The sequence below is a fragment of the Haliaeetus albicilla genome, chromosome 14, assembly GCF_947461875.1.
Source record: "Haliaeetus albicilla chromosome 14, bHalAlb1.1, whole genome shotgun sequence".
NCBI lineage: Eukaryota > Metazoa > Chordata > Aves > Accipitriformes > Accipitridae > Haliaeetus > Haliaeetus albicilla.
The window spans coordinates 32,221,731-32,242,522 of NC_091496.1; the positions used below are offsets into that span (position 1 = coordinate 32,221,731).

At 42.0% G+C, this 20,792-nt stretch overlaps 1 protein-coding gene across 2 annotated transcripts in view; it reads left to right on the plus strand.

The window, feature by feature from the left end:
• PDZRN4 (PDZ domain containing ring finger 4) overlaps nt 1-17,965 on the plus strand; it is a 250,684-nt gene extending 232,719 nt beyond the window's left edge. For both annotated transcript variants that reach the window (XM_069802196.1, XM_069802197.1), the window contains 4 exons: nt 1,936-1,998; nt 5,356-5,457; nt 8,869-8,985; nt 15,785-17,965. In XM_069802196.1, the coding sequence (XP_069658297.1) occupies nt 1,936-1,998; nt 5,356-5,457; nt 8,869-8,985; nt 15,785-17,311 (1,809 nt within the window). In that variant the 3' untranslated portion in view covers nt 17,312-17,965. The remainder of the gene's footprint in view (nt 1-1,935; nt 1,999-5,355; nt 5,458-8,868; nt 8,986-15,784) is intronic.
• The last annotated feature ends 2,827 nt before the right edge of the window (nt 17,966-20,792 follow it).

A 20,792-nucleotide genomic window follows, 5' to 3' on the forward strand; every position in this document is an offset into this window, starting at 1 on the left:
ATGAGAGAAATCAGGCAGAGTTTTTAAGGAGAAAAGCACCTTCTCCACACCCTGCTTGCATTCTCCCCCTGCCACAGCCTCGGTAATCATAACAGTGGATAATCACTATTTTACTATTTGTGGTTTTGTTACAGTTGTGATACACACCGACATACCACAGGTGGGTGGAGAGAGTAGCTTGGGAGAGGAATATGTTGGAAAGACTAACAATATTTTTTGCCAGACAAAAACCAGAATACCAGATGCTGAGATGGGATGAACCCTTAGGTTTTCATTGGCTTCACCAGCAAAACATGGCATCCAGCACATATCACAGGGTGCTAGTGTTTCACAGGTTCAGCCCACAAGACTTCCAGGAACACTAGCTCCCTTTCAGTCTCCAGCCACTCAAAGAGGGCTGTTTTTCTGGGTAAAGCGAACTCTTGTGAGTCCAAGGTCACTGGTGATTGTTCTGCATGAGCTGCATTTCCAATTTCTCACTTTTGTGACACATTGAACCAAATTTGGACATTAGGAAAAAGTTGTTTACTGAGAGGGTGGTCGGTCACTGGAACAGGCTCCCCAGCGAAGTGGTCACGGCACCAAGCCGGTCAGGGTTCAAGGAGCATCTGGATGATGCTCTTAGTCATATGGCTTAGTTTTAGGTAGTCCTATGAGGAGCAGGGAGTTGGACTCCATGATCCTGCCAACTTGAGATATTCTATGATTCTGTGATTCTAAATTCTGAGCGAAGCTCATGGACAGAGGCAATCAGTAGAGAGAATTCTCCTATGTATCAGTGAACGGGGATGAAGGCAAGATTGCACGTTCGCAGGCCAGCAGCAATGTCAAAGAAGCAGAAAAGCACAGCCTTGGAACAAGAGTGAGGAATTAATATAAGACTACCCAAGAATAAGTCTTCCACCAGTTGTATAAACACTGCTGTTAAAGTCTGTTTGACCTTGTGAGGACAAAGAAAGTGCAGGAATCTCTTAATACACTCCAGGATTGTATCTGAAATGTGCTGGTTTTCCTACATGGCAGAAATTTCTCAGACCTTTTAAAATGAATGTAATTATATTGTCTTTCGTACTTGATTAAGCACTTCAGAATCATTTTTTTTTTCTGTGACAGTGCACAAGAAGGAAGTAATATCTAACAGCTGTAGAGGATGTAACCTGCAAACCAAATGCTCAACACAAATGTTCGGTTTGAAAAAATAGCTTATGGCATGACGAGGCAAAATAAATGATTTAAGATAACCATCAAGTGAAAGGTGATAGATCGAATTGCCCTGCAATGAACAGTAGGTCATTGCTCAGGGATGAGCTATAGTGACTTTGATAAACTGTTAATGGAGCCCTAAACATCTATTTAGGTTAAACTAACTTAAAATTAACTGACTCAGACCAGGAACGACATACAATACCTGTGAGTGATCTATACAATATAGATCCTTTGGGGTTTTTTGCTGTTTCCTTGCGAGCTGCAAAATTCCAGAGGAAGTAACAGATTGATAACTGAGATAATCATTTAATAGTAAATGTTTCCATGAAAGAAAAATAAACCTACCCTTTTCCCAAAGACAGGCCCATTTGTATAGAGGTATCAACTGCTGCAGAAGCACCTCAGTCCATAGTGAACTTCCAGAGAAGAGGGAGTCTGTCATTAATTCTTAGTGCTCTGACAGCTGAAGGTTAATGCCTGACAGTAGCATAAGAAAGTATTAATCTGAAAATCATATGCTCCCAACCCTTTCTGTCTTTAGGCTTTTATCTGAAACAAGCTCATGTGATTATTTAAAGAACTGTTGAGTTCATATGACTCTAAAGGAAACTTCAGATTGTCTGTGTACAGAGTAAAAATGGTACTTTTACAAATTGTGCAATTGTGCAGCTGTTACCATTTCCAGTAAAAATCTTTCCATGTTCAGTTACTGGATGTTGTCCTGTGCAGGTTGATCCAAACAGCATTGCTGCCAGAGATGGCCGGATCCGTGAAGGAGACCGCATTTTGCAAGTATGTGACAATAGACTCTTCCTTAAACTCTTTCTTCAGACAAATGTGCAGTGCCGTGTTCTCTGTGGACTGTTAATGAGGGAAGGTAGTTCTCTTTGTTACTGTGATCGATGAGAAAATCCATGTCTGTCTGTTTTTTAACACAATAGCCGGGAGCTAGAGTGCGTGTACTGAAAAATGAGAATGACAAACTCGTTCTTGCTCATGCCCTTATGTCCCATGTCTTTTTTTGCCATATTTATTAGCAAATCTCATTTCCCCTATGTTCATCTCAGTGTCAAATTCTAAACAGGGACTCTGCAGACATAAATATGGGTGTCAGAGACTTGCTGATCATTCACTGATCGCATGAATTTGGGTAAAACTCACTTGTGCTGAGCATATATGGTAAGAGTTTTCATACAAAAAATGTGCTGTTAGTGAAGGATGATATTGAGCATACTTGAGGAGGGGGTTCATTAGGCTTTTGTTAATATTTTCTTTCCTCCACCAATAAAACATTGGTTTTCTGAGTTCCTTTTCTAATCCACCATCTTGGCTTCTTTTTCCCCCTTTGTTTCTATTGATCCGTTCATTTAAAGAGCTGCCCCACAGATAGGTTTGTGTGATACAGCATAGCCCCTGTGCGTACAGGTGGCCGGCTGCTGGCTCGGGAGGAGGGCAGCGTACCTCTACAAAGAGGGAAGGAGCTAGAAGAGCAGTGGATTTCTGTCTTCAACTGGCAGTGAATAACACATTTTTTGCCCTAGTGACAAAATCACAAAACAGCTACCAAAAATCAGTAGATTGGAAACTCTTTGCTGTACTGTAGCATTTTAGTTTTTGTTCCCAGTTGATGACCCTTGCATTTTAACCTTTTCTCACTGGAGCCCCAGAAGTAGCTCCTGGTGATGACAGGTTGCTTTTCTGTAACACGTTCCATGATTGCCCTTCATTAATTTAGGCACGTGAGCTTTCACGTTGTCACAAGATCAGCCTGTTCCTTCCCTCCAGTATTTTCATTTCTGCAGGAAATGTCTTTGCTGAAACGTGTACCTATATCTCTTACCCTGGTATCAGCTTTGGGAGTCTAACTAACACAACAGGATCTACGAGCTGGCTTACCAAGTGGCCCATCTTTCGGAGGGGAAATAAGAAGTTACATTTTAATGTCAGGGCTCACTCAGGGGCTGCTGGTTTATTCTCTGTGTGGTTGGGAACGTGAAAACCCTCACAGGACGGATGGTGTTCCCCCCCCAAGAAGACACAGACACCACGGTGCGAGGGCGGTGAGCTCCTTGGTGGTACTGGGAGTGATGGGACCACATCATGGGGTGCAGCTAGGAGAGGAAAAGTCAGTGCACTGCCTTCTGCGTCTTTCTGTAAAATACCGACTGAAGAAAGCAAAGAGGATATAGCGACATTTTTAACTTTCAAAAATCAGAAAAAAACCTAGTTTATTTGTCGGAGTAGAAACAACTTTCATTCCTACTCTGTGCGTTTCAAAATAAGGAAATAGAGGGTAGGTCCATTTTCTGCTCCTGTCCTTGCTTTCTAAAATTTCTGGGTGAAGTGGAGAGCCAACAGCAGTTCAGACAAATGTTCTCCAGTTCCTAATGAAATTCATTTCGATTGTGAGTAAAGACTCAAGGGGCGAGAGAAAAGCATAGGTAATTCTGCCGTCCTTTTGTAGACTGGAGCATTACTTTAATGTCAGTGCTGATATATAGCTATGAGTTTGATCATTAAAGTTAACACCCAGAGAGTTATGTGGGGTTTACTTTCATATCTGAAAACACATTGACCCTCTATCTGCTCTTATTGATGAGATAACTCAGAGAAATAGAAGGTGACAGTGCCATTACGGGGGGATTACTCCGAGGCTGGGTGAGAGCCGGATCCTTGAGCGTGGGGACATTTTCTGTGGGTGGCGGATGGCATTGGTTAAGGCTGGGAGGGACGCGTTTCTTTGTGTATTTCTCACAAAATTACGGCAGATTTCCTCACGTTTTTGAGTCTAAAACTGTCCCCTTCTCATTCTCACAAACCTCACACCTCTCCAGTCACCTTCACAATCCCCTTAAGCACCTGAGAAGAGCCTGAGTATTTCACATGAAATGTTACAAAGTCAAGGGAAAGGTTTGATAAGGACGGTGCCTGAACTCCTGCTGTTTTTAACGGCGAACCTCCAGGCTGACGAGTGCTGCCCGTGGGAGCGAGATGCCGTGGGGCAGGCTGAAGTCTCTGCTTTTTGGGTTAGGGCAGCTCTGCGTTATCAAATGGTCGTCTGGTCTCCCACAGACCACTGCTATCCCTTAATGTAAGCTTTGAAGGGTCTCAGGCATTTTACTTATTGCTGGTTAGATAATGAGGGTACACACTGGGCTTTTCTTTGATCTGAATTAAAGCTGTGTTTTCGAGTCAAGGCTTTCAGGCCAAACATACGTGGAGAAATGCAACTTTCTCTTTACTTTTCAATCAGTCAGGAAGTTCCCGCTGCTTTGAAATCAAACCCTTACAAGATTTTATTTCCCCCAAATATTCAGATCCCTCTGTCTTCCAGTTTTGTGTTCACCCATTTTCAAATAGCCAAGTTGGGGTTTTTTTGTTGCTACAATGAGAATAATCCACTTCTTGTGCTGTGAACTGGACAAAACCAAATACATATGGAAAATAAGATTTCTATTTGATTCCCCCAGTAAAGGGTTTGGACAATGCAAAAAGTGTTTGTTACCATGTAGTCATGGACGTGGCTGTTTTAATGAGGGGACAGATAGGAGGAAGGTAGCGAGACAAGCACATTCGCATTGGAGAACCACTTTTATTTTGATAAGGGGGATACATATGTTTTGTGTGGTTCTGGATACTAAGCTGTCCACACAAATATGAAATGATTAAATGGAGCAGCAATAAGCAGTGGCCTGTAAGTATTGCCTGGTGAGAGATAATACTGTAGCTCTCTAATTGGCTCGCTACCAGCATACAGTGTGACTGATTTCATCTGTAGCATTACCAGTCTTGCTTCCACCAGCACTATTATCTCAGAGTGACACTTCCATTACTCTGAACGGAGAAAGATGAACGTCACCTGTCAAGGGCTGGTTAATTGTGTTGCTAGATGTATGTTACCAGGGCGCAGGTTGGACATTTATGAACATAACTGCTTCCTCTGATGTCCACCATCCTTCAACGATCGATACAGCTCTTACAGTAAGCGCATAATTGAGTGAAGGCACTTACCACTGAGGGGCTGAAGATGAGCCCGTTGCACGAGTTTCATTGTCCATACATTCAGCACAAATGAGCTGATATCTGCCCTTTATTGTGTGTTGCTTTGTGGAAATAGAAACTAATGTGCCGCTTTCATTTGTTTTCTAGATAAATGGCCAAGATGTCCAGAATCGGGAAGAGGCAGTGGCATTGCTCTCCAGCGAAGAATGCAAGAAAATTGTGTTGCTGGTCGCAAGACCGGAGATGCAGGTTAGACTAAATAGGTGCACTGAGCCAGAACCTGGGTTATACTGTACATTCACTGTCACTGTAAGTAATGAACTGCTGAGAAATAGGAATGTCAAAGTTCTTGACAAAAGGAGGAAACAGATAATTGCTGAGCTTTGACCCTGTTTAACCAACACAGAAAATAACATGGTGTTACTAGGGCTTGTTTTCCCCAAACTAAGCAATTCCTTTCCAGCAGGCAGAGTAAGCAGGTATACAAATCAGGCTGGCAGCACTAATATGACATTAGTAAAATATGAAGTAGAACTTGAAAACTCGTTAGATGGTTCTTATTTGTTCTGGGGGTAAATTTCCCGTACTTACCTCACTCATTTATAGGAACTTACACAAAGCTGTAGTTGGCCATCAGTGATGTCTCTTTTTATCCTATGTGCTTATAAGCAGGCATGTAAACTATTCATTTGTGTACCAATTATGGGACTTTCACTACAATACCATTCAGCAAACCTGGATCTAATTGTTTTCAAAGCACCTTGGTCACAAAAATGTGCTTGTATCTTGGGAGGTGCATTTTCAAAAGCTTTTAGAAACATTTCTATGGTTTTAAACATAAAACAATGCCAATGCCAAGAATCTTGCCATGCCAAGAATTTTTTATATCATTGCAGGGGGCATATGTTAGGTTGATCATCTGACTAAAGGAAAGGTAGAGTGGAAGGAGAATACTGTTTGCACTTCCCTTTATATTCTGTTTATAGGCCATTGCAAAGCAAAAGACAATATATTGTCACTGTTCTCTCCATCTGCCAACAATTCAAAGTTGGTTATGTTGCCATTTGTCTCTCATGCTATTGATCTCATATTCTCAGTCTCGCTAGCTGCATGCTTTGTATAAATTAAATTGAGTAAGTGTAATTCAGTGCCACTTGGAATCTCTACTTGCATACAATAGTTATAAAAGATTCACAATTTCAGCATTCATTTCCTTTATGTTTTTCAGGAATCTAAACATTTCCCATAAAACTGGTGACACAGTACAGCAAAAAAAGCCATGCGTCAGTTTGTATTGCAAAATTGTAGCCCTCACTGGAAGTTGCAGAAGTTTTGAAAGAGTTGTTTCAATATTATTCGTAGTATTTTTCAGTAGGGAACAGAAACCCACCCACTTATAAAATACATGCCCAGGGAAAGTTCATTCCCTGTATTTGTTTAGACTGGTCAACGTGAAAAAGTTACATCAATATGAGATAAGGGGTTCCTTGGCTGTACCAATATAGCTTCCCATGTGGATGCTCCTTTCAAATTATAAAAGTGTGTTTTAGTTTGGGTTGGGGCTTTGCTGTTGGTTTTTTTTGTTTATGTGTTTTAAGAACATATCCGTACAAAACTGAAGAAAAAGCCATAGTATGTCAGAAATCAGACTGTCCACAAACTGGTTTCTGCTAGTTGTGTTGCTTTGACTCTGGTAAAAGACAGCAGGATTAAGCAAGCTTTTATTTCTAGATAGAAAATGGTAATGGCAGTATTGCAATCTTGAAGGGTGACTGCTGAGCACATTCATTTGGTAACAGGGAAGAAAACCTTCTCTGACCATTTATTTGCGCAGTGAATACCGATGAATAATGAAGTTTTGAAACTGAGCACCGGAGGAGCACACAGCCTTTGTTTAATATGTAAACAAATGGCACAGGCATGTGCGTTCATATGCGTGTATGTGCACACAGTGTATGTAGCGCACATGTATTCTAAGCCGTATACTATTTTTATTCTGAAAGCTGTAACGGAAGCATTCCCATTAGTTAGGTACTGGGTCTGCCACAATCAAAGCAGATTTGCCCAAGTGAGATTCATCTTCCATCCTCCAGCTTTGTTAATCTCTGCAATTTCCTGAAACGAGGGAAATTCAACTGCATCCTTTATGGTAGAGGAAGGCTGTGTTTGTGCTTTCCTTGGGAAAAAAAAGCAAACAAGACAAGTAAACAAAACTAGTGGCTGGTACCAGATGTTTCAGAGAATGGTTTGAAAGTCCCATTAAGGACAAACATAAAAATTACATGTCCTCAAGAAAAAAAAGCCTCCTTCTAATCCCAAACTGTTAGAGGCTGGCTTTGCCAAGGGAAATGGCAAAAGGCTTAATGTTCTTTATAAGAGGAAAGAGTTCATTGGCATGGGCAAAAACCCATCAGAGCTTGTGAAGGAAACAGTGGTTTCCTGCCAGTATTCAGTCAGAAGTGCCACAGAGCATCAATCCCTCCTTGTGCAGCTTTGAACTACTACCTGCTGGTTTGGTGTAACTTCTCTGACCGGCATCTGTGGCCAGAGCTCTCCTGGCTTTGAGGCAGCGGTACTTCTGCTGGTGGTGTTGGGCTGTGTCACATTGCTCTTGCTGTCTTGGGACATGAATAGTTGGCATTCTTGTAATTGTCTAATGCTGAGACTTTTACCTTTTAGCATCTTTTTGTCAGCTTCTTCCTCTGGTTCCTTCACCAGCAACCAAACAATCAGTGTTTCCTTCTGCCACGATCTCGTCGTTATAGCCAGGAATGCCACTGACCAATATTTTCCTTTTCGACGCAGCGTGCTATCCGGCAAGAGATTACAGATACAAATGGATGTGTGCCACGTGCACGCATGTGCGCAATGAACAAAATGGGAAGAATAGCATTTTAGGCTGGGGTGCCTGTTTTATCAGTTTAGAAAGATGTGAAGGGTGCAAAGTGGGTGCGGGAAGAGGATATACTCACTTGACAGAAAACGTAGCATCCCCTCCTGTGCTTTTGCAACACTGTCTTCACCAAATGTCAAAGTATTATTTTACGCTTGGGGAAAAAAAAAACCCAAACAAACAGATAAGCCTTGCTTCCAGGCACACTGCGAGAACAAAAATAACCTCCCTTCAAGTCACCACATCTTTCCGTCACCCTACTCTGTTTGTTTGTTTACCTGGAAGATCAATGGGAAAACGGTGACAGAAACACAACATAAGGTTTCTATTGAGGTGGCGGCAGCAGGGCACAGCGCTGGGACAGAGGTTGTTAGAGGAAAGAGCCCGGTTGCCTCCTGGCCCTATTAGTAACGTCGCGGCTCTTTCAGCGCGGGGGCTCTCGGCGGTAACGAACATGACAGCTTCAGGATTATGCGCGGCGCCTTTCATACCTTTTGAAAGGAAATAATGTCTGTGCTGTGCAGTCTCCTTCATTACGAGAGAAAATCAGTCATACTGTTTCAAGAAAGGATAAAAGGCATAAGAGTCCCATTTTTTTTATCCTTCTTTTTCTTCTTCTCTTTTTGAGACATGAACTCCTACCGCCTGGCTTTCTGAAGAGAATCATTAGGATAAAAAGAACTAGTCAAGCATTGCCATTTGGGTTTACCCTGTTTTAGCATGTGTCCTTGCTAACCCAATATAATGTACTAATGTATTCTTTGCAGCTGGAGGAAGGGTGGCTGGAAGATGAAAGGAATGAATTCTTAGAGGAGTTAAACTTGGAAATGTTGGAAGAGCAGCATAATGAAGCGATGCAGTACACAGCGAACGAGGTGGAGCAGGTAGGACTGCTACTAAACGCATCATTTGAAATTTTGCTAGGTATACTTTTTTATTAAGAGAGAATAAAATGGTACGCTGTAAAATGGAGTCAAAGGCTTTGGTAGAATTCTTTCTCTAAAATGCTGTGAACTCTGGCATGCTGTAGGTAAGGAAAAGGAGAACAATAGATGCTTAGGCCCAGTATGACAAGACAGCAAACAATTTAGGAGGCTACGATAAGTGCAGATTTCTCATTTTCTCTGAACTCTCAGAATAATATTGCTTTCCTTTTTTAATTCTGAAGTGTTTGGCGTTTATGTTGTTATATTTTATTCCAAGGTGGTTTTCTTAATGAATTGCGTCAGTGTAGCACCCAGAGCTCCAAGCTGGGATAGGTGCCCCTCTTGTTGTGTGCATGCAGAGTATGAACCAGCCTTTGCAGCAGAGAGCTTGCAAAACAAGATGGAAGAGATGTTTAAAATAAACAACAGGTGTTTTAGTAATACAAGTGTATTTTTCTTATACCGACAGCACACAGCTCCGCATTTGTTTTGTTAATGGAGACAAATAAGCATATTGTTAGCATAGTCTCAGCTTGCTGCTATCCCGACTTTTACCTGCCCATATGTGCTGTAAGCTGTGTGACTGTGGCAAAGAGGCACACGCACCCCCAGCCATACAGTTTCATCAAGGGACGGGTCTTCTCAGTTGTACTTCATTGTGGAAGGCGTAAGTGACCTTATCCACTCCTGGATCAGATGATCTGTCAGCATGCACACCTGTGCACAGCCAAAGAAATAAAATCCAGCTCCATCTCCTGGCTTCTGCATATATGCAGCTGGGGAGAAACTGGTTTTCCACCCATAGAAATCTGTGATTTACAATTTTTTCCCCATTCTGAACTGCACGAAAGCAGAGCCTGCAGCATTTTTCTTTGAAGCAAAGAGGGGGAGAAAGCCTGTGCGAGCCTTCCTTCTTCTGGAAACCCAGGAGCTTATTTGGGCTAACAGGAGACCTGGCTTCAAGTACCTCACCGCTTGGTCCACATTGGGGGCCTGAACGTGCATCTAGCCTCTTTCCTCCCCACCTCCCCTCCAGCCTCGAGGCTGGGCTGTCGACTAGGTGATAGCTCCTATTAAAGCTCTTCACTGTACATAAATTAAGTATTCATTGGGACAGAGACACTGACAGAATAATTAAGTCGATTATCTGGAATATGATAGATCAGATTACAAATCCTTGATCTTATAAGCATTTAGTTATTTACACAATGTGAAATAACTGCAGGGTCAGAGGTGAAGGAGGCCTTGCAATAGGATTTATAGTAGCCTTTTAGTTATGACCCTCTTTTCCAGGCAGTGAGCCAAGCCTCAGTTTCCCAGGTTAAATGTGCCAACTGCTGCACTGCTAGCTACTTTGAACTGATACTTGGCATCTTGTTTAATTTTTTGACCACAAATTTTATCTTGGATAGCAAAAGATTTCCTGTCAGAAAGAACACTTGTTCTTTGCAAAGCAATTCCCTTTGCACACTGACATTTTTGCACAAACACCCACTTCTGGTAGAAATTCTTGAGTGGGTCTATCTACAAACCCCTACTAGCCCCTCACACAACGTGTTGGGACCTCTGAAATCACTTCACAGTTGTGACCTTCCACTCCCAAGTTCTTGTCACACTTTGGCTTTTTCGCTGAATTTGGGTTGCGGAGAATGTTAATTATTGAACAGTGATGTTCTGTGAAGTGATTTCACAGAACCCATTGAGATTGTTTATTCCCCACTGGGATTTTATACTATGGATAATTTTTTTTTTCCCCTACTGAAATTTTATATTACTGTAGAAGAGAGCTACACTTGAAAAAATTAATGGTCGCTTGTGCTCTGTTGGTGTCTGACGTTGGGTTGCGTGAAGTAATTCTAGGACAGCCAGACATTTCTTTGCCCTTCTGATGAGTAATCGAACCAACCAAATGCAGCTTGGTGTGTAATGGGGCGTCAGTAATTTGTGACAGCTGCTGTCTCTCTAGACTCTATGTAGTGACTCCGCAAGTTGGAAAACTGGTTCTTTACTCCTTGTTAGGCTGGGAAACCTAGCAGTTTCCTGAGGTGAATCACATAATCCTTTGGAGCAATGAAACCACTCTCATTGCAGCTGCCAGTGGCCAAGCTGAGCATCTTCAGGCATCCCGGCTGGCCGTGGAGATTGCGCTCCAACGCCAGCCTTGATTTTTGTGAACCAAAACACAGTCCTTTGGCTTCATAATCATCTGTCATCATGAATCTTGTGAGCTGCAGGATTGAATGCACACTGTAGCAGAATATCCTTCCAAATATGAGTCTGTTTTACAGAATGCCATTTTAACATTTAGTGTGAGCTGTCACAGAAAAAATTGGTACAGTTTGTAACAGAAGAATCAAGTAGATAGTCATGTCTTTTCTGTATGTTTTTGAGCCACTCTATAGAATTCAATCAAGAATTGTATCTTCTCTGTATAGAATAGTCCAATAAACTTCGAGGAAAGATGTAATTCTCCATTTTTTAGAACTCATTGTATTCCTTCCCCTTTACAACTTCGTGGTTCATTGTGCAGCAGAGATAACTTTCAGACAAATGCCATACATTTGCCGTGCAGAAATTCTTTTTGGTATCATGGAATATATCAAAACCTATTAAGAAGAGAAAGAATTGGATAAAAAAATTTCATTCTAGTTCATTCAAAGCTGAAGTACAGTGAAAATACCTGGGGGAAATTCTTTTTTGAGAGAGGCCTGTTTTAAAAGAACAGCATTGTTTGCAGAAGAGCGTGTTCCCTTTTAGGGCACCAGTGAAATCAATCCCGATCTTCCCTCGTGGCTGGAATACCTCATGGTTAGCCTGCCACTGGAGATTCCTCTCGCTGTGGTCAGTCGCCCTCTCGCTGTCAGAGACTGACCGGAGAGCCCAGCGGCTTTGTTTATTAAACCCTTTGACTGAATCTCACTGCCTTCAGACTTTAGTAGCAGTCTGGGTTTTGCGTCCCAATATACATTGTAAGTTGTAAAATGAGAATAGAACAGTGCCTGAATTCCTCCAAGATTAGCCACTTTATAGGCATCAATGCTTGCTGGAGCTGAAATGCAGAATCTTTTGAGGTTCATTTATTGCTTGATTGTACGCACCACCAGGTTCGCCTTCTCATTATCTGAGTTCTCACTGCAAAGATGAGGCCTAAGGAGCCCTTTGGTATTTGAAACAGAAGTAATTGTAGAAGAGATTGACAACATACGTTTGAAAACAAACACTTTGTTTGGAATAGATAATAGATAACACTGACAAAAGCAACACACTGACAATGGAGACTAACTCTTGTTTTTCAGAAGGGACTTAACCTGGAATTAGGCTTGCTACCTTTCAAAATAAAATTAAAACAATCTCATGCTGTAAAAGACTGCTCAGTCTGCACACGTTTAGGAGCTCTGGCAAGCATGACAAGTCCAGGACAGAAATGCCATGGGCTACCTTACTTGAATCACAGTCGATTTTTTAAAAAAATGTATCTCAAAAACATGCAGTACAATAAATATCTGTATTACCTTCCATTTTCTTAATTGAACTAGCTGCAAATATCCACATACTGAGGAAAGATTTAATGTGATATGGATGTCTGCTTTAGGTTGAGAAGAATCTGATTGTACAGGGACTTGTTTCTTCCTGACAGGGAGGGGAACCCAAAGTGACTACCTGACATTCAGGTGCCTGTACTATAGACACTTATATTTGGTCAAATCAATCCCACTCATCTGATTTCTGCTAGGCTGGAAAGATGGAGTTTGCTTTGTTTACATCTTTTGTGTGTGTGTGTTAATTATGGATAGTGTAACTTGAGTAGATGGCAGCGTATTATTTTCACTCAGTCTAAATCAAGTGGAAGTTGAAGGAGCAAAGTTTAAATTGTTGATAAAAGTGGTGTGGAAAACAAGAGCCACTAATTCTGAAAGTGTTGATTGCATGGGCCTGAACCATAAAGTCTGCTTCCAACACCTATACAAATAGATACATTAAGGGATTTTTCCAGAAGTGCTCAAATATATGCCTTGGTGATGTGGCATGATGCTGGAGACATCAGAGGAAGCTCCTGTAAGCTGTATGACTGTGCTAACCCATCATGGATAAGCCACCCTCTTTAGGGGGTTAAGATGGACAGAAGTTGTGCTATGTCATCACCCTCAGGGTCAGAGAGCAGATCCTGGCCCTCCTCATTTGCTAGTGTGAATGGAGCCCTACCTTTGGGACAGGCACCCAAATTCCTGGCTGTTCTGCAGCACGGCCCTCCCAGTGTCTGGTGGAGACGTTCTCCCTCGTGTCAGTAAGTAAATATTTCCCGGAGCAGTAAGAAACATGGGTTGCACAGTTCAGTCGCTGGGGTGCAGTGTAGGTGACCCAAACTGGAGTCACTTCTCTGCTGAAAGGTTTGGGGGCAGAGGAGGTTGATACAAGCTGGAGGAGCTCCAAAGCAGGTGAGAGAAGGGACCAGAATAGCTTATGTAGTGGCACTCACCTGGAGGAGGTAAACTAGAGAAATATGAAATGAAACCTAAATCTCCAGCATTCCTGGTGAATGCCCTGGCCGCTTGGCTGGTTGGGGTGCTCTTCTTTCTGGTTACTCTTGGTTTTCATGAAGAATTCTCTAGACATTGGGTTTTTCCTCAGTGTAAAATATGACATTTTAGAACTCTTAAAAAACAGGCGATGTGGAAAAACATTGCATTCCCACTGCTTCTCCAGCTACTCCTGAAAACAGAACTAAATTGTTGCAGCCACTTTGGAAAAATGTAACAAGAGCCTTAATAAAAAAATCTTCCAATTCACAGCAATACATAAGCTGAGGAAAGAAAGAATAGATGAATGATAATTATAGAGCAATTCTACAATAGTTAGCTATTTAGAGTGTAATTGGTACTACCCTTCATACTGCTTTTTCCTGTGACAACAGGGTACCATTGTTTTTTAGGTGGATAAGTAGAAAGATCTGAGAGGATCTTACATGGGGAAAATACATACCACTGAATTTTTAAAACTTGCAAAATTTTCATGAAAGTCTGCCTTTGTCCCTTGCAGTTTCAAAATCTAGTTTCTAGAAAACTCTGACCCTACAACATCAAGAAACATTGAACCTTTGCATGATCCCTTGGATAACACTGAATACATTCTGTCCTATGGCATTTAAATTCAAGGGGAGAGTTTCTCCCCATTTGGGGAGAGTGAGAGATAGTAATTGGCACATTGCCATCGTGGCTGCCAAAGCTATCTGAGAATTATGCATTTATTGTGCATTTTGTTATCAACTGCACTTTGTATGTGCAAAAGGATGAGCGTAAAATGTATGCTACAATTTTAAAGAGAAGATTTTCTTTGCAGGTCTTGTCTGACAACAAATTGCTAAAACATCTTTTCAGAATTTTTTAACTGGTCTTGTCACAGACACTGAATTCTCCTGGTGGTGTGTTTCTTTCAATATTTATTTTATTCCACTATTATATTGCATTTTTGGGGTGGAGGTTATTTTTGGTTTTCTGAGACTAGGCCATTATTTTTTTCCTAACAATTGAAGAGAGGAAACCAGATGAAGGGGGTGTGATCATGAGGTGCGCATGAAGAGAGGAGAAAGGATGAGATAGGAGACGCTTTTTCATCCTGTTTTACTGTCTGTCAAAGCAGAGAACAAGGGAATTATGACAGTGGCCTCTTTGAGTTTGTTTCCTTTCACTGGGTGCACTGTACCTTTTTTCTCCCTTGATTATTACTACCATTATACATAATTATGCAATTATACCTCCTAAAAGAGAAACGGCATTTGGTTGGTACTAGGTACACTTAGATATTTGGCTAACAGGCCATATAAATTGCACTCTGCCTCATTCTTTGCTTATCCAGTTTGAAAAATAAAAAGTGCCTGTCTCTTCAGAGAGGTATTATCTCGCATTCTTTGAGAATATAAATAGGTTGGGAATATAAATAGGTTAGGTACAGTGAGTGGAGTGTGAATTAAGAAACAACAGCCTAAAAGCTTGACATTATGCCCATGGCAAGCACTCAGTGTTGTTCTACACTTAATGGTAAAAGGGTAGTTTTATTCCTAAGGAACTTAAACTCTAAGTAGGGAACAAAAATGGTCTCCAGGGATGCAATGGAGAGAGGTCTACTTGAGCAAAATCCTAGAATTCAAAATGAAGAGTCTTTCAGAAAAAGATGACTGAAAATAAGTGTGAGAAGGGGCTGTGGAGGGTGTAGTGGAGCAGGCTAGTCCTCCGCAGGCTTCAACCCTGCCCGCCTCCATGGAGCAAAGAAGGAGTTCACTTGTTAAAAAAAAGCAGTACTCTTTTTGCACCCTCTTCGATGGCACTAGTCACTGTTTGATTGGCTGCTTGCTCTATTTTTTTGAAGTGATACCAGTACTGAAGCTTTTTCCCAAGTTTGAGAAGGTTTCAGCTCCATCAGTCTCTGGCCATAATCCAGAATCAAAAACAGTGCACCATCTGGTGATCATTATCTTTAAGTGCTGCAAAGAGATGGCTTAGCTAGAGAGGGAAATATTTCTTTCCGGACTTTAGAAGATATGTCACTAGTGCTGTAATTCATCTATTCCACTCGGTATGGCCACCACAGCATGACTCTCAGAAATGTTTAAAAGCTATGAGCAGTAGGAGTGCTGTTTGGTGATCTGTTTTAATTCAGCTTAAATCAGATCCCAGCTGTTTAAGCAAAACGGAGCCGGAAAATATTCTCATGTAATACGGTCTGCATTTGATAATCATTCTGGTTTGCTCACTTTTTTTAGCCAAAGAAACATGAAGAGGAGGATGGCACTACAGACACTGCAACTTCATCATCCAACAATCATGAGAAGGACAGTGGGGTGGGACCTACAGATGAAAGTCTGCGTAATGACGAGAGCTCAGAGCAAGAAAACGCGCCTGAGGAGCAGAACAGCACTACCCTGCAGAGCAAACGGGAGCTGGGCCACAGCCAAGATACGTTGGGAAGCGTCGAGCTCCAATGCAATGAAAGCTTTGTGTCTGGGGAATACATTGAATCGGATTTCATAGGAAACCCAGAGGAGGAATGTGAAAGGTTTCGGCAGCTGTTGGAACTGAAGTGCAAGATTCGAAACCACGGGGAGTATGACCTGTATTACTCGAGCAGCATGATAGAGTGCAACAGGAGAGAGCAAGATGGGGTGGAGCACGAGCTGCAGCTACTCAATGAGGAACTGAGGAACATTGAACTCGAATGTCAGAATATTATGCAAGCTCATCGGCTCCAAAAGGTGAGGGATCAGTACGGAGACATTTGGGCTTTACATGACGAAGGGTTCAGGAATTACAACACCAGCATAGATGTACAAAGAGGCAAACTGGATGACATCATGGAGCACCCTGAGAAGTCTGACAAGGACAGCTCCAGCGCCTACAACACGGCCGAAAGTTGCAGGAGCACTCCGCTGACAGTGGAGCGATCCCCCGATAACTCTCTCCAGAGGATGATCAGCATAACCAACAGGAAAAACCTGAGGAGCACGATTGCGGCTAATCAGTCATCCTCAGGACAAAGCAACAGGGAGACAACCTCAGCCAAAACCAAACCCGCTGAGCAAAACGGCGCTGCTGAGAATGCGGTGCTGGCGTCAGAAAGCAGCAAATTCGCAGACCAGGAAAAGCAGAGCAGCGAGCACATTCCCTACCTGTCTCCGTATCACAGCTCTTCTTACAGGTACGGGAATATACCTGCTCATGCAAAGCATTATCAAAGCTATATGCAGCTGATCCAGCAGAAGTCTGCTGTGGAGTACGCCCAGAGCCAGCTCAGCCTGGTGAGCATGTGCAAAGACTCGCAGAAGTGCGCGGAGCCCAAGATGGAATGGAAAGTGAAAATACGGAGTGATGGGACAAGGTACATCACAAAGAGACCAGTTCGAGACAGAATCCTGAAGGAACGTGCCTTAAAAATTAAAGAGGAGCGCAGCGGGATGACGACGGATGACGATACGATGAGCGAGATGAAGATGGGTCGCTACTGGAGCAAAGAAGAGCGCAAGCAGCATTTGGTGCGAGCTAAAGAGCAGAGGAGGCGGCGGGAGTTCATGATGAGGAGCAGGCTGGAGTGTCTGAAGGAAAGTCCGCAGAGTGGCAGCGAGGGCAAAAAGGAAATTAACATTATTGAACTGAGTCACAAAAAGATGATGAAAAAGAGAAACAAGAAAATCTTGGACAACTGGATGACAATCCAAGAACTGATGACACACGGTGCTAAATCTCCAGATGGCACAAGAGTGCACAATGCCTTTTTATCAGTTACTACTGTATGAACGCAACTTCTTTCAGAGAGTATACTACCAGTTTAGGTAGAGTACGATTGCCTCGTTCAATGTGGCATTTTTATATATTTTGTGACTGTTCATAGTTTGACCTTTTTTGTAAGCAAAATTACCTGGTAATTTTTCATTTGTTTTTCATATAACGGTACCTTCTTTATCTGGCAGTCTTTCTTTATCCTGCAATATATTCATATTATTCATTTGTAGGAAAAAAAAAAAAGAAAAAGAAAAGCAAAACAAAAAAAAGTGGAGAAGCCAATTAATTTCTTAACCTAATACATAGCCTGTAAGTTAAGATCTGGATTTATTCCTCTAGTTTTCGTTTTTTCTACTTTAGTAACAATACAATACCAAACCAAAATGCTTTATACTGTATCCTTGGCTTAACAAGTTTTAACATTTTACATCTTAGATTGCATCTGTTTATAAATCATATGCCACATCCCATCGTACAGATAAGAATGACATTTCTCCAACTACACATTGTACAGTACATTTAATCTGTAAATTGCAATTGTATTTGTCCAAGTAAAGTGTAGGTGGGCAATTCTCCTGTGTTATGTAGTGGCATTGGTCATGTAGCTGGGCAGTATGTGATAATTGTGAAGATGAAAGAGAAATAAATTATTGCTTATCTTTAAGAAAAAAAAAGTCAAGAGTTCTTTGATTTAAATTGAGCATTTGCCTTTAAAGCATGAGTCATTTCACTATGCATGATATTTACAGCATATAGAGATTTCAAAAACATGGGACACAATTCTATAGACTAGTTCTTATGAATTAGCATTTCATTTTGCAGAACGTATAGCAGTGAGTGGGTGTCTCTGGCTTTTTCTTACCTGCTATTACTATTTGGTTGATTGATTCATTGATACATTACTGTGTTGTACGCTGTCAGGTAACCACTGTGGGTCCTTTCCCTGGCTGAGCTTGATATTTGTTCTGCACATAGAAACCATAAACAAAGCATCTCCCTAAATTGAGCCAAATCTCATGCAAGAAAAACTAGCAGTGGCTGCCGCTGACATTTTCACAGAAGGTGAGTTAAGGAAAAATAGAGAATGAAAAGCAACTAAATGACTTAAGGGTTTAATTTTATTGTTGAGGACCATCCAAGTCTTTTAGAAGAGCCCCAGCGGGAGCTGGCTGGGGTTCAGGAGCGAGGGCAACTTGCTGTCTGGGTGCCTGATGGGGTCCTTCTCTCTCCACGCAGCAGAGGCACCTCGGCTGCCACGGGGGCATCTTCTGAGCTGCTGCTGCTGCTGGCAGTGCAGGGATGAGTTACGGCAAGCTGAAATGACTGCTCTTGGGCAGTCAGCGGGGTCGAAGACTTTGCCTAGACTTTGCCCATTTTTGTTGTCCCTGCGCATGACTCCCAGCAGTTCCTAACTGATGGGAGTGCTTTTGATAGCAGGATTAGGTGCTGAAGTCACTTGGCATCGGGCTTTAAAAGATATGCTTAAAGATGCAGAAAGGCGCATTACGGTATTTCCAAATTATCTAATTCTGGAAATCAGGCATTTGTTTTCTAACCGCTTTTGGCACCAGTAGGCATTGGCAGTGCTCTCTGCATATCCAAGCATGTAAATACCGTAAGAACACTGCTCCCCAAGTGCTTAAGAAAATTATGCCACTACAGTTCACAGTTTGATAATCAGAAAATTCTCCCCACCAGACTCAGGGAAACATCATGTTAAATCCTCACTAAACATACAGTTGTTCATGCGCAATGAAAAATACTTCCACTGTTTCCCATTAAATTAGAAAAAGTGTGGCATCCAAGGCCAGAAGGGATCACAGGGTGATACAATATTGCTTCAAGGGGCTGTTACCAGATTGTCCCTCCAGCTGAGCCAGAGAATTGTCTTTGACAAACCCAAGTCATCTAGAAAGGTACACATTCTTCTTCTGGAGACATCAAAGCACAGAGATTTGGCTGTTTCCCTCGTTGCATTCCAGTGATCACACTTGTAAAAACAGGTCTCATTCCTAATCAGACTTCAGCTGCCATCAGCTCTAGATAACAGTTACTGTTGTGCCTTTCCCTTAGACACAGTGCTTACCATTTTCTTCCCATTATTAAATCATGACTCAGAGCTCCTCTCAAACTATCATGACACCCAAATTCAGAGGACAACACGAATCTTCAGAAAATGTAGTATCATTATTTCATCACTGAGAAATAAAAGCAGGACAATCCATGTCTAATTAGAGAAAAGACCTAACTGGATGGGGCAGGGGAGTTAAGTAATAGAGAATAATTAGAGAAACAAATAAACAATATTTGTAGTGACAATATATTAATAGGCTGTAAATGGAAATGCATCCAAATCTGAGGAGATCTGTCAAAATCTAGTGAGAGACGAAGAGAAGACTGAGAGGCGATACAGTAATACTGCTGGTGGCACACCATGACGTGGTTTCTAGCTCGGCACACGCCTGCCAGAGCCCAGCCACCTTCTCCCTCCTTCTTCACGCCCTGGAATCGGCACATCCCTGCCCAATCCTTCATCCGGGGGATTTCCACCAGCCCATGGTTTTCTTAACTACAGTTATTAAGGGATATTTCCTTTCTTCCCTAAGCAGTCTTTGGGAGAAGGAGTGTTGTGTTGTGCCCTGATGAAATGCCTCGATCGTTCCTGCTAGCGTTGAAAACAAAGTCGCGACCCCAGAGCAGGGCTGCGAGGCCACCCGGGTGGTGGTGCGGAGGGGCTGAAGGGCAGGCGAGTGTTTTACTGCTCACTGCTCTCAGCTGGTTTCTCTGCAGGGCAAGACCCGGTGTTGTGCTCCCTCATCCCAGCAGCTCTTTATCAGCGAAATCCAAGGCTGAAATCCCACATGCAGTTTATTCCTGCATATACTTTTTTCCAAATGTCATCATTTTTAATGAGGAAAATAACATTTTAGCACCAAGGCAAATTAAAAGAGAAGAAACAAAATACATTTCATGTTGTCATAAATCCTTAAAGAAAAAAGACTTGTTTGTTGTGAGAACTATTTATTTTTTTTCATATGAAGGAACATAAAAATAAAAATGCTTTCCAACTGGAACAAGCCCAGATCTTGCTTAAGAGGATTGCTTGCAGTTCTGGGATAAAGAGCAAAAGGCAGGGAAGAGGAGCTGCGTAGGTGTGTTATGGCCACGTCACTGCTGGGGAAGGAGTTAATGTCCCGCTCGTCCTTCCCCCAACCCTGGTACCCAGCTGAGACCAGTGGGAGGTAATTTTTCCTATGAAGCCAGCAAGATTGCCTTGTGAAAAGAGTTATCTTGTGTCACTTGACAACTGTATTGCCAGCTGATTTAGGAGCATTGCTCACCATAAATAAGGTTAAAATCTGTGGGATCCCTGGATCTTCCTCTCCTATGTAAGTATTCTTAAAGGGAAAATGGTATTTTTGGTATGATCTTGACAAAAAACTAAACCTACTGCATCAGATTATTATGTTTTTCAAAGAAGGAAACTGATAACAC